This window comes from Antechinus flavipes, chromosome 5 (assembly GCF_016432865.1).
Source record: "Antechinus flavipes isolate AdamAnt ecotype Samford, QLD, Australia chromosome 5, AdamAnt_v2, whole genome shotgun sequence".
Taxonomy (NCBI): domain Eukaryota; kingdom Metazoa; phylum Chordata; class Mammalia; order Dasyuromorphia; family Dasyuridae; genus Antechinus; species Antechinus flavipes.
This window is the reverse complement of record NC_067402.1, coordinates 180595451-180608186: the sequence shown is the minus strand read 5'-3', so window position 1 is coordinate 180608186 and position 12736 is coordinate 180595451. Positions and strand designations below refer to the sequence as shown.

Below are 12736 nucleotides of genomic sequence, written 5' to 3'. Positions count from 1 at the left end.
ATATAACAGAAAAGAAAAATAACAAATGTTGGAAGGAATATGGGAAAACTGGAACACTGCTATTCTGTTGGTGAACGTGTGAATTAATCCCACCATACTGGAGAGCAATTTGGAACTATGCCCTATAAAACTGTATAAAACTATTGATCCAACAATACTACTACTGGATATATAACTCAGAGATTTTTTTTAAGGTTGTGGGAGAGGAAGGGGAGAACTGATTTGTACAAAAATATTTATAGCAATTCTTTTATTAATGGCTAAGAAATCAAATTTGAAAGAATGACTATCAATTGGGAAATAGCTGAACAATTTGTAGTATATGCCTGTAACAGAATACTACCATACTTTGAGGAATGATGAGCAGGATTATTTCAGAAAAACCAAGAAAGTCTTATATGAACTAATGCAAATTGAGCAGAACCAGAACATTGTGCATGGTGACAATAATACTGTATGATAAACAACTATGAATAACTTAGCTCTTCTTACCAATACAATGATCCAAGACAATCTCTAAGGACTCATGATGAAAAATACTATCCAGCTCCAAAAAAAGAATTGATAACATCTGAATACAGAGTGAGGCATACTATTTTTCACTTTATTTCTCTGTTTCTTTTTCTTTCTTTCTTCAATTTTCTTCCACAAAATGATTTATACAGAAAAAAATGCTTTCTAGGATTGCACATATATAATCCCTATTAAATTGCTTACTATCTCAGTGAAAGGGAGGAGAGAGAAGGAGAATTAAAATTTGCAACTAAAAACTTTAAAAGAATGTTTTAAATTGTTTTTATTTGTAATTGAGGGGAAAACAAAATAAAATTTAAAAAAGAAAAAAAGAAAAGGCATGGAGCAGAAAGATGGAAAGTTTTGTACAAGGGACAATAGAGAAGTCACTGTTGATCATAGATTATGTAGAAAGGAGTAAAGACTAAAAAAAAAAAAAAAATTATAAAACTAGGAAGGATGTAAGGGCTTTAAAAGCCAAATATAGGATTGTATATTTTATGAAGTTATTTGAGTTTACTGAGTATAGGATGACATGAACTTGTGCTTTGGAAAAATCATTTTGTCAGCTAAATAAGGATGGACTAAAATAAGGAGAGACTTGAGGAAAATGTTGAAAAATAAAGAGGAATGAAGAAAAAATAGCAACTCTATACTTCCTCTTTCCTAGATGCTATGCCTCTCTTAATGAAGTCCAAACTAACATTACCTCTCCTAACTACAATATACAGTTGACTCATATTATATTTTATCCTCTCTCAAGTGTTTTTTTTAGGATAAGAAAACCTCATTAATCTTGACAAACTCATGTGAATGCCAATGTGAATTATTAAACATCCAAATCCACAATATTTTAGACTGGTTCATATGCCATTATTACATTAAAGAAAAGTTAAATCTTGATTACTTGGAATAACTAAAATCTTCAAATACTCTTCCTCTCCTCTCCCACAAATACATCAAATCCAGATTGACACTGAGGAAAGATTATAATGCTGAGGATTCCTGATTTAAAGTTCAAAAAGCACAGGAAAATTCTATGAGAGTTCAATTTGAAAATTCCCAAGACTCTAAGTTCAAAGATACATAATGATTGGTTGATAGACCAAAAAAGAAAGAGAGGGAGAGGCAGAGATAAAGAGCACATTGTAAAAGTAAATCCTATGAGATCTCAAGCACAGAAAAGGCAAAAGGATCAGAGAAGAGAAAGGATAAGAAAAATAGCAAAGATGGAAAAAGAAATAAAATGTGAAATGATGAACAGTAAAAAGAAAGGGGATAAGGGCACAATAGGCAAAATGAAATCTACAAAAGATGAGGGAAGGGTAATTGAGAGAGATGAAGAAAAATCAATTCAATATTATAATACATATTTATATATATAAACAGTGAATGAAATAGGAGATAGGTGTGTTATCCTATTAATTATAATATAATACCAACTATCCAATCACTTAACTTCCCAACTATTTAATGAAAACTAATGTATATATCAGTTATTCAGTCTTCACAACAGCACTACAAGGTAGACTTGGCATCTACTATACCATTATATTGATTAGAAAAATAAGTCTTAGATGTATAAAGCAAACTGGCAAAATCACATACACTAAAGCAACAGAATTAGAATTTTTCTTGATTCCTAGTCATTGTTGTTTTATTACACTACATTGCAAGAGAGACAAAAAATATTTCAAAATCTAAAGGAAGAAAAATAGATATTTGTACACATCTTAGAAAATTTATTAGAAATATCTGATGGGAGATTTTGATGTGTTCCTATCCACATTGTGAAGCGAAGTTTCTGAAAGGACAACGATTTTATCAGATTTTATCTTATTCTAATTACTTTTTTGAGAACTGCCACATTAGTCATGCAATGAAATTAATTTAAATTTTGAGGGAGTTTTGGTAAATAGGTTTTAGAGAAGCAGTCTTTTTGTCTAATGTTTAATGAAAATGCACTTTTTAAAAACAGGCAAACATACAATCACAGAATTTGGGAGTTTGAAGGGACTTCAGGGACCATAGAAATTCATTATGAAAGAAAATCCATTCTGCAGCATACATGGCAAATTCTCAACCATTCTTTGATTGAAGACCCACATAGAAGACTTCCTATCATCAGCCATTCCATTTGGGAGTTATGATAAAGTTTCTCCTTACATAAAGTTGAAATTTCTCTCTCTGCCACTTCTACCTATTGTTCCTAGTTTAGAAATAGACATTACAAGTACAAGGTAGGGAAAAAGAGTAATATAGTTATTAATCTGAAAAAGATATAGGGATTTTAATGAATTTCAGATTCAGTATGAATCAATAGTATGATGTGGTCACTAATAATTCTAATAGAAAATTAGGATGCATTATAAAAGGAATAGCTTCCAACAGTAGGGAGTCACTAATCCTACTGTACTATGCCTTAATGAGGTAGCATTTGGAGCCAGGAGCTCAGTTCTGGGCAGCACATTTTAGAATAGTCAATAGAGTTGTGACTAATTTTCTTGAAAGTTGAATATTTTATAAAATACATTGAAAATCTCAATATTAATGTCAAGAACAAATTTGGGAGTTTTTTTTTTTAATTTAATTGCTCAGCATAGTTTATCCCCTGAAATATTTTGGCAAAACAGTAGAAATTGATCTGTGCTAGTATAAACAGAATTAAAAGACTGGTGATTTTAAATGTCAGTGTTCTAAATTTGATGACTGACAAATCTAATGTCCCAAAACATTCAAAGATAATTGAATGGTGACAGAGGAGAAAGGGAGGTAATCCTTGATCGATTGATTCTCCCATTATTCAGTTTATGAAATTACAATAAATAAGGCTCATAGCAGCACAGTTAGAACCAGAAGAAATTGTAGAAGACTGACCTTATAACTTTTATTTTATAGGTAAGAAAACTGAGACATAGAAAAATTACATTACTTTTGCAGGATCACACAGCCAGTAAATTTTTGAAGCATCTAACTCATATCTACCAAATGTGTCCACATTAATAGCATGAAGATTTTTTTGGAGTAAATTGCTGAAATATAAACACATTGTTCAATATTGTTCAATTACTTTCAGTCATTTCCAACTATTTGTGACCCTATTTGGGGTTTTCTTGGCAAAAATACTGGAATGATTTGCCATTTCTTTCTCCAGCTCATTTTACAGATGAGAAAACTGAGGCAAACAGGATTGAGTGATTTGCCAGGAGTCACCAGTAAGTACAGTAGTCAAATTATCTTTGAACTCAAGTCTTCTGTACTCCAGGGCCAGCACTCTCCTCAATGCATTGCCTAAATATATTATGTCTCTAATATTCATCTAAGCCATCAGTCTAATAATGTTAATGCATCAAAAACCTTAACTGCACCAAATGAATTCACCCTCTGCAATCAATCTAAATGTCTCATTTTTAAAAGAGCCACCATTTCCAACTTTTTCTCATTTTATTCATTGTAAATTTGGTCAAACTAAACTAACACTTGCCTGCAGACATGCACTACTCTTTTTATTTCCAATGTTCTTCTTATGATAATCTGTATATTTAAATTAACTTCTCTTTTTAACTTGAAATTTTTGCCCATCCTTTTAAAATCAAAGTCGCCTTCTCCATAAAGCTCTCCCCGAATCTTTAATGGTTATTGAAGGATCTGCCACTGATCTTATAAAACATTTAAGTTGCTTATTTCAGTATCCTAGGATCTATAGCTTCATCAGTTTAAGTATTCTTTCTCCAATATAGAATGCCACAGTCTATCTCTAATTAAAAGAGGGAGAATAATTGTAACCAAAAGATAAAGCATTCTGAGGTTATTTTAGTAAGGAGCTTCTCCACTGAGCTAAACTTGTCTACAGAGAGAGAAAATATAGTTTTCACCAGCCCAATTTCCAGTTTAGTAGAAACTAGCAGAATTTGCCTCCCACTAGGATATAGACTTTATCTCGACTTTTCTGTGGTTTTTAAAAACTATTTCTCTATATTCCTTATCTCATATTCATCTATCCATAAGCTTCAGGAATAGTTCTTACACAATTCAGCTTACTTCAGTTCAATTCCCTAAGCACCCACTATGTTCAAGGCATTCTGCTAAATCTTGAAGCTACAAAAACAGCAACAAAATAAAGACCCTATTCTCAAAAATTGTAATATCTCAAGGACAAGGTGGGCACTTTCCAGATGTTTGTCATATTAGTGATCAGTATGCTAATACCCACTAATTAAGAGTTAAAAGCCTTCAATTCAGAATTTCTGTTGTTCTCAGAATTTTCTCAAGCTTCATAAGGTACCTGATTTCTATCATTCCAGGCATAATACCACATTTTCATATTCTCCTTCAACAGCAGTTGAATACTGTAGATAACATAATGACTACCTTTTAGAATAGCAACACAATTTTCCCCCATAAAAGGCATCATTTATGCCCAGATCATTTATATTGAAAACTTGAAAATGGTTTGAATTTCTCAGGCTAGAATTCCTACATAGTTAATTGCATGAGTTAAGAAGCCCAAAGATCAAGGTGGTTTTCTTACCTGACCATTTTCAGTCAAAGTAGCAAAATATAATTTGGGATATTCAGTAGCACATAGCTCTGTTTATCAGCATTCAATGCAGTTTGGATTATATAGTCAAAATCACTGAGCAGAAGACTGTAGTGTTGCATTCTTTATAAAAATAATTAAAGATGGATGTATTTACCTCTATAACCTAAAAGAGCTTGTGACCACTCTATATTACAAATTTACAAGGCACAGGCTTTTTAATAATGAAAGTGTCTATTTATATTTGGGCATAATCTCATTCTGCAAAGAATGTAATTCTCTAGTGTTAAATAGTACCCAAGCACAGTGTCATCTAACATTCTATAGCTAGACTACACAGCTCAAATATCATAAGGTGAAGAATTTGCAGTGAAATGTATTAAATTTTTTTCATTGTGTTGTCTGCCTAGTCTCAGAATCTGATATTATAGGAAACAACCTTTGTCTGGTACTTTCAATGCTGCAGAAAACTTTTTCCCAGTAGGCAATAATGGAATTTAGTAATGATAGAAAATTATCTTCCTCAAATATAATCTTTAAGTACTTGAAAATAGCTACCATATACTCCCCCAGCCCTAACTCTAAATCTTCTCCATGCTAAAGATAGATTCTTTTGACCAATTTTAATAAGGTCAAGTGTTTAAGACCTTTCACCATCCTGGTGACCCTACTCTGATCAATCTCCAGTTTATCCATGACTTTCTTAAAATTGTGGCACCCATAACTGAATACTCCAGCTATCTAATAAAGGCAGAGGACAGTAGGACTACTATATCCTTATTCAGTGAAGCTATACCCCTCTTAACTCTAATATCACATTAGCTGTTTTTAGTGTCATATCATACTCTGACGAAAATAGAGCTCTAAAACCCACAGATAATTTTCAGAACTGCTTATCTATCCATGTCCCCATTATTTTTTACTTATGAAGTTTGTGGTGTTTTTTCACCCCAGTGCAAGACAATAGAAAGACAGATGTAATTATTCCTATTGAATTTAATCTTATTAGACAAAACCTATTTTCTATCACATTTGTTAAGATCAAATTGCTGGCTCTGTTATATGCTGTGTTAGCTAGTCTAGCTAGTTTTGTTAAGCATAACATCTACATCTTTATTCAAGTAATTAATAAAAATGTTAAACAACATAAGCCCAAGTACAGAGCACTTGAGTAATACACTGAAGACTTCTTGCCACACTGACATTAAGGCATCAACAATTACTTTTTAAATCTGGATATTCAATCAGTTTTGAATCTATTTTATTATGTCATTGTCTAATCCATTGATCTCCATTTTCTCCACAAGAATAGCATAAGATGATTTATCAAAAGCTTTCCTAAAATCTAGATAACTAAATCCACAAAATACCTTTACCTACTAATTTAGCAATAAAACAACAACAAAAAATGGAAATGAGCTTAGTTTGTCATGACAAGTTATTACTAAAATCATTCTGGTTCTTGGTAATCACCACAATCCTTTCTAAATTCAGTAACCATATCTTTAATGATTCATTCCAGAATTTTCCTAGGATTCAAAGGTAAGATTATTGATCTATGATGTGTAATCTTCCCTCTTTTTTGAAAACTGAGACATCTGTCCTCAAGTCTCATGGTACAGAATCTTACAAGTGCGAAATAAAAATTTTCATGCAAGGCCAATGTGTGATGTATTTTGCTTGACTGAAGTAAGAAAAGGAAAGAGAGCAGGGAGAAGGGAGGAGAATAATTAGAAAGACCCTTTACTGTGTCATATATTGGGTTAAGTGCTTTATAAATATCTCACTTGATCCTCACAATAACTCTGCAAGGATGTGATATTATCACCCCCACTTTACAGTTCAGAAAATTAATGGTATCAGAGTTTAGGTGACTTTCCCAGCTAACAAGCATCTGAAATCAACTTGAACTCAAATCTTCCTGAATCCAGGATCAGCATTCCTTGACTATATTTATTTGTTTAAAAAAAAAAAAAAAAAAAAAGGCTTTCCGGGGAGTAGAAATTGTAAAAATGGAGGAAGTATAGTAGTCTCATAAAAAGAAGAGAACTCCCATGAAACATTAAAGAAAAACAGAAGAATGAGAAAGGACTCTCAGAAACAAGCAGTGTAAGATGGGTACTACCAAGTTAGATTTAATAAATACTTTTAAAACAATATGGACACAATAGAGTTTCATAGTCTCAAATACAATTCTCCCTCTCTGTTTTTGTATATGAAAAATTTCATGTTTTTTTATTTGTTTTTGCAATGCAAAATAATTTTTAAAATGTCTATCATGGATATAAATTTCAACACCTTGAACCAACTCTCTAAATATTTTCTACCCATACTGCTTATTTTATATTAAATAATAACATGCTGCCTACTATTGTTTGGTCACAATCTTCATTTCCTTGCCTTTAAAACATTGAATTCTACCTCTGAGACATTGATTCCTGATAAGCAAACTTACATTTTTTTATGACTAAACCCATTAAGACTCTGCCGGAAAATGTGGACATCTTTATCCCAGTTCCCTACTCTGCTTTATAAGTGTTTTTTTCTTACTGACATTCTAACTCCTTGGGTCAAGAATGGTCTCATTTGTTTATATAGATATCTCCAGCTCTCAGCACAAAACCTAAAACATAATAAATGCTCATTGGCTCACTCTATCTCTCCAGCAATGCATCATACAAACAATCATAGAAAGTAATAAACAAAACTGTGCAGTTTTGAAATAAAATTAAAGAAACAGAATAAAATCAAAGAACAGCAGAGCAGTTCTATTCAAAGGAGGATTCCAAGAAGATAATAAAAGACAATTTACCAAAAAAAAAAATGAATTTCAAGGAAATCCATAGAATAGTATATAGGTTTTTCTTAAGAAAAGTTTAAAATGCACAATTATAAAATGCACAATAAAATACACAAACCTTTATTTATCTACCATGGAGAACTGTTTACCAGTAGTCTGATGTTTCTCAGTAATGAGTTCATATTTAGTCAAGCCAATATTCATTCTCATTTTTATATTTTTTTTTCTTCCATCCAACACTGAGACATGCTTGAAAGTAATGTTACATTCTCTCTGGCTCTTAAAAATGCTAATAGTAGTCTGAGTTCTGTTCTTTGTAGGTGACAATCTTGTCTCTTTTAGCAAAGAACTTAGATGTCTACATTTATCCATTAGGACTCTGTGCTCCAAGTTCCTCACTCAATAGGAAAACTGACACTTATTTTAAATTCGATTACTTTGTTAAATCTGATAATCTTTTCTCAGGCTTCATCCTTCTTGACCTCCTTGAAGTTCTTTTTGTCCTCCTGGATGCACTTTCATTACTGTGCTTGTTCATCTCCCATATAAAGATTACTCCTCATACAGAATTCTCTGCACTCATCATCTCAAATTCTGTCCCTAACCGTGGGGATGTCCCAAGGTTTTGTCCTGTGTCCTCTTCTCTATTATTGCCATCAGCTCCCATTAGCTGATTATTATCTATATGAATATGATTCCCACTTTAAAAAGTCCCATCTTCATTATTTTCCCGAGTTCCACCATTACATTTACATCCAATTGCAAAAGGGAATGACTACAAAAGTGTAGCATGGTACTGTAAGAAGAATCTTAGGAGTAATAAAGCTCAAAATGAACTTTGATAAGAAAAATTAAGGAAAGCAAAGATGGGCAGTTATAAAAGCTACATTAGGATTAAGAAAAAGATTAAATAATGACAGAATCATTGTTCAGAGAAAATGGTTTGGTGACAACTGACTGAAGATAGAAGGCATTGCTGTTCATTTTTTATTTTCTTCTGTTTTTTCTGCCAAAGAGAATAACCTTTTCATAAAAATGACAGAATAAAAATGGGATAAAATAAAAGTTCTAACACAAGATATATAAGGGAAAGTAAGAAAGCACCTAACTGCCTATGACAAATTCAAGACACTTGACTTGGCTGAACTAGATTCATGAAACTCAAAGTATTGGTAAATGTGATTGCTGACCCACTTTCAGTGATATTTGAAAGACTATAGAAAACAGGCAGAAGCGCTACTGAATGACTAGAAAAAGGTAAGTGCTGTTTTTGATTTTCAAAGAAAAAATAAATGAGAGTAAAGTCTACAAACTATAGTAGAATAATTTGATGATTCCTGGAAAAATTCGAGAATGGATTGTTAAAGAAGTGGCTAATTAGCATCTAAATAAGTAAGCAATTATTTTAAGGTCAGAATTGTCTCAAGCAAATGAGACATTTGACCGCGTTGTTAAAAAAAAAAAAAAAAAAAAAAGGAAAATCATGGAATTCTACATATTTTAACTAGATTTTAGTAATGATCTTGTTATAATACCTATTCTTATAGGAAATATGGAGTAATTTGAAACTCAATTATTGGCTAATGGTCAATGTAACAGGAGTTTCTTAGCACACCACCCCATGTGCTTAGTTTTATATGAGCTTTGACATTTTTATTAATGATTTGGATAAATCTATACGTAAAATGTATATCAAATTTGGAGAAGACCTGGAACTAGAATGTATAGCTAACATATTGAATAATATAGTCAGAATTTCCCTACTCCCTTCCCCCCAAAAAGAGAAAGAAAAACTGACAAGCTAAAACACTGGGCTGAACCTAGTAAAATTAAATGTAAAATAGATCAATGTAAAATTTTATATTTTGGTTCAAAGGATATGGAAGAGAAATACTTAAATTTTTGTCTAAAAAAGATCAGACAATACTATGATATGGTGCATAAAAGAACTAACCACTGTTTGGTTGTGTTAAGAAAGATGAAACTTCCTGAAATAAAGAGATTGATAGCTTCCTTGTACTCTTCACTGATTAGACCACACTTGGAATATTCTGTTTAACTATAACAACTATAATTTAGGAAAGAGACACAACTGGGCAAGTGTTGATGCTTCAACTCTCTCTTTAGTTTTAGCTTAGCTCACACTCTAAAAGTAGAATTCCTTTGGGCAAGCCCTATAAAACTCTACCCTCTACCAACTCTTGTTAGGCTAACTCCATTACCAATTACTGGTTTTATTTTGTTTTTATCACTGGTGACTAGAGTTAACAATGATTTTTTTCACAGAACCCTTATTTATATCCTATATAACAATTCATAGCACTTTGAGATTCAAAAAAGATCTTGAAATAGCAGGATTCTAGAGAACCTAGCTTTCAGAACAATGATGATACATATTCTAAATCAGATGACATTATATCCACATTTCTATAGTCAGCAAACTTTCTACAAAAGAGGTTGGTTAATCAGCTTTGTAGCAAATCTTATAGATGATTAAATATTCTAATACTCTGTTATCTATGTCATATTTTCCTTTTGTCCAGATTCTATTCATCGTCAGAAATGGATATTAATATATACTTTGATTTCCAAAAGACTTTGTCATGTATAATTTGTACAGGAATCAAAAAACAGATCTAATATTCCTCAATTTACATTGGCAAACCCTTAAAATAAAATAAATATATACTCTCACCTTAAAAACATATTTGACATGATTACCATCACAACGGATATTTAGCTTTTCAAGTAATTTTGCTGTTTTTTCTACACTAATTTTTCCAGCTCTAAAGTCCTCCTGAATAACAGATAAGAACCATGTATGGAGAAAATACAAGTTAAGGAAAGTCTCATGATTAACATTATGTCAAGTCATTAGATACTTAAATATTTAAATATTTAAAGTTTGATTTAGGAAGACTATTTTAAATGGTGCTCTATATTTTATTTAAAAGATATAGTATACTGTATTGGTTCAAATATAGGGCGATTTTAATAAAGACCACACCTCTAAATTAAGATCACTCTAAAAGAAAGAGTATAACATGTATATGTGTATATAAATACTTTGTTTTAAATGATGCTTTATGTTTTGATTTAAAAGATACTGTATACTGTCCCTCAACTAGATCACTCTAATAGAAAATGAGTATATCATATATATATGTGTGTGTGTGTGTATACATAAATAAGTATATACATACATATATTTTTAAAAATACATGTATACTATACTGACATCTATGTAACACTCACTGTAGATCAGGTACTGTTCATTTCAATTATTATTTCATTTGATCTCTACAACTCTGGAAGGTAGGTGCTGTTATTATCCCCATGTTACCAATGAGGAAACTTAAGCAAAGATTAAATAATTTGTGCAGGATCACACTGCTAGTCGAGTTTTTTTTAAGTGAATTTGAAGGACTTTTTAATTTCAGACTCAGTACTCTATCTACCATGCCCTCTAAGTGCCTTATTATGTATATATCATACATAATAACTAAGATCCAAAGGAAAGAATTGGTTGGTTTTTGTCCTTCCTACTCAAAATGGATCAAAATGACATCACTATGTTAGAGTCAAGTTACAGTATGTCCAACTGTGGCTGTTCAGACCAATGTGGATTCAGAATGCTCCGCTATAAGTTGGCCACAAATAGTCCCTATGAACATTTGGTATGGACTCTTAACTTTGTACATCTCATGTTTCCTTTGAACTAATTCAATTTTGCTTTGCTCACAAAGCACGGCCCTTCTCTGATTAGGGCACGTCATGCTGGGCAGGCCTGTGCTAGTGTCTCCCATGTCATATAACCAATTCTAAAGTTTTCAAGAGAGACCTTGAGAGTGTCCTTGGATCACTTTTTTCTGACCACCTTGTGAGGAAAGTCACCTGGATAGGAAATATCCTCTTACTTTCTATCCAGCACGCTTTCTACTATGTAACCCTTCTCCATCCCCACCATCACAACCATACACACGTATAAACTTTTTCTTTGTTTCTGTCTCTGTCTCTCCTTCTTCTTCTGTACATATGTATACATGTATGAATATGTCATAAATATATGGATGCATATACATATTTTAGCTATTCACCAAAAAAATCATAAAATTAGATGGGAGAAGAGACTGTATTTAGACCAACATAAATATCTCAGTGGGACAAATGTATTCAAAGACATGAAATGACAAAAATCACAGGTAAGAAAAGGAAAACCTAAAAATGGAAGTCATAACACCACCAAGAAAAGTAATAGCTATTATAGATTAGTCTCTGAAAGCATGAATTTAATGTGATGCTGCACCAAGAAAGGTTAACACATTCTGAACACTATCCTGAATAAGAAAAGTATAGCATGCTCACACCTTAAATTTGGATAAAAATCTAGTTTTAACATCTCAGTGAAGTCCAAAGAATGAAATCTAAAATGATCAAAGGAACAGAATTAAAATCTTTACTATTTAGTCTAGATAAAATGAATGATGAAAAGTAATTTTATCTTAAAATTAAAAGTAAAATCATAGCAAGCATAGACATAGTAAGAATATGTATTTATCAAAGCAATGAATTCTCATTAAAAACCAATGGGAATTATTTTAATAATGACAATAAAATTATTAAATTTAATTAAAATTTCTGCAAATCTTTAAGAACAAAACTTGAAAGATTGAAGCTCAAAATATATAAATTTATGGCACATGAAAGAAATATTGCTTAATCTCCAGTAAGAATTGGAGAAAATTTCAGAAACCCTAGGGATGGTTAGATGGCACAATGGATGGAATCATAAACAATCAGAAAAATCTGAGTTCAAATCCTCCCTCAGATCTGGACAATACCTGAATGACCTTGAGCAAATGACTTAATTTCACTCTATCTCA

The 12736-nt window shown here is 31.8% G+C and overlaps 1 protein-coding gene across 1 annotated transcript in view; it reads right to left on the bottom strand.

Annotated features, from left to right (window-relative positions):
* PLCZ1 (phospholipase C zeta 1) overlaps nucleotides 1–11629 on the bottom strand; it is an 84906-nt gene extending 73277 nt beyond the window's left edge. The window contains exons 1-2 of the mRNA XM_051962426.1: nucleotides 11471–11629; nucleotides 10549–10701 (exon numbers count right to left, since the gene is read on the bottom strand). Coding sequence (XP_051818386.1) covers nucleotides 10549–10701; nucleotides 11471–11629 — 312 coding nt within the window. The remainder of the gene's footprint in view (nucleotides 1–10548; nucleotides 10702–11470) is intronic.
* Nucleotides 11630–12736: the final 1107 nt, after the last annotated feature.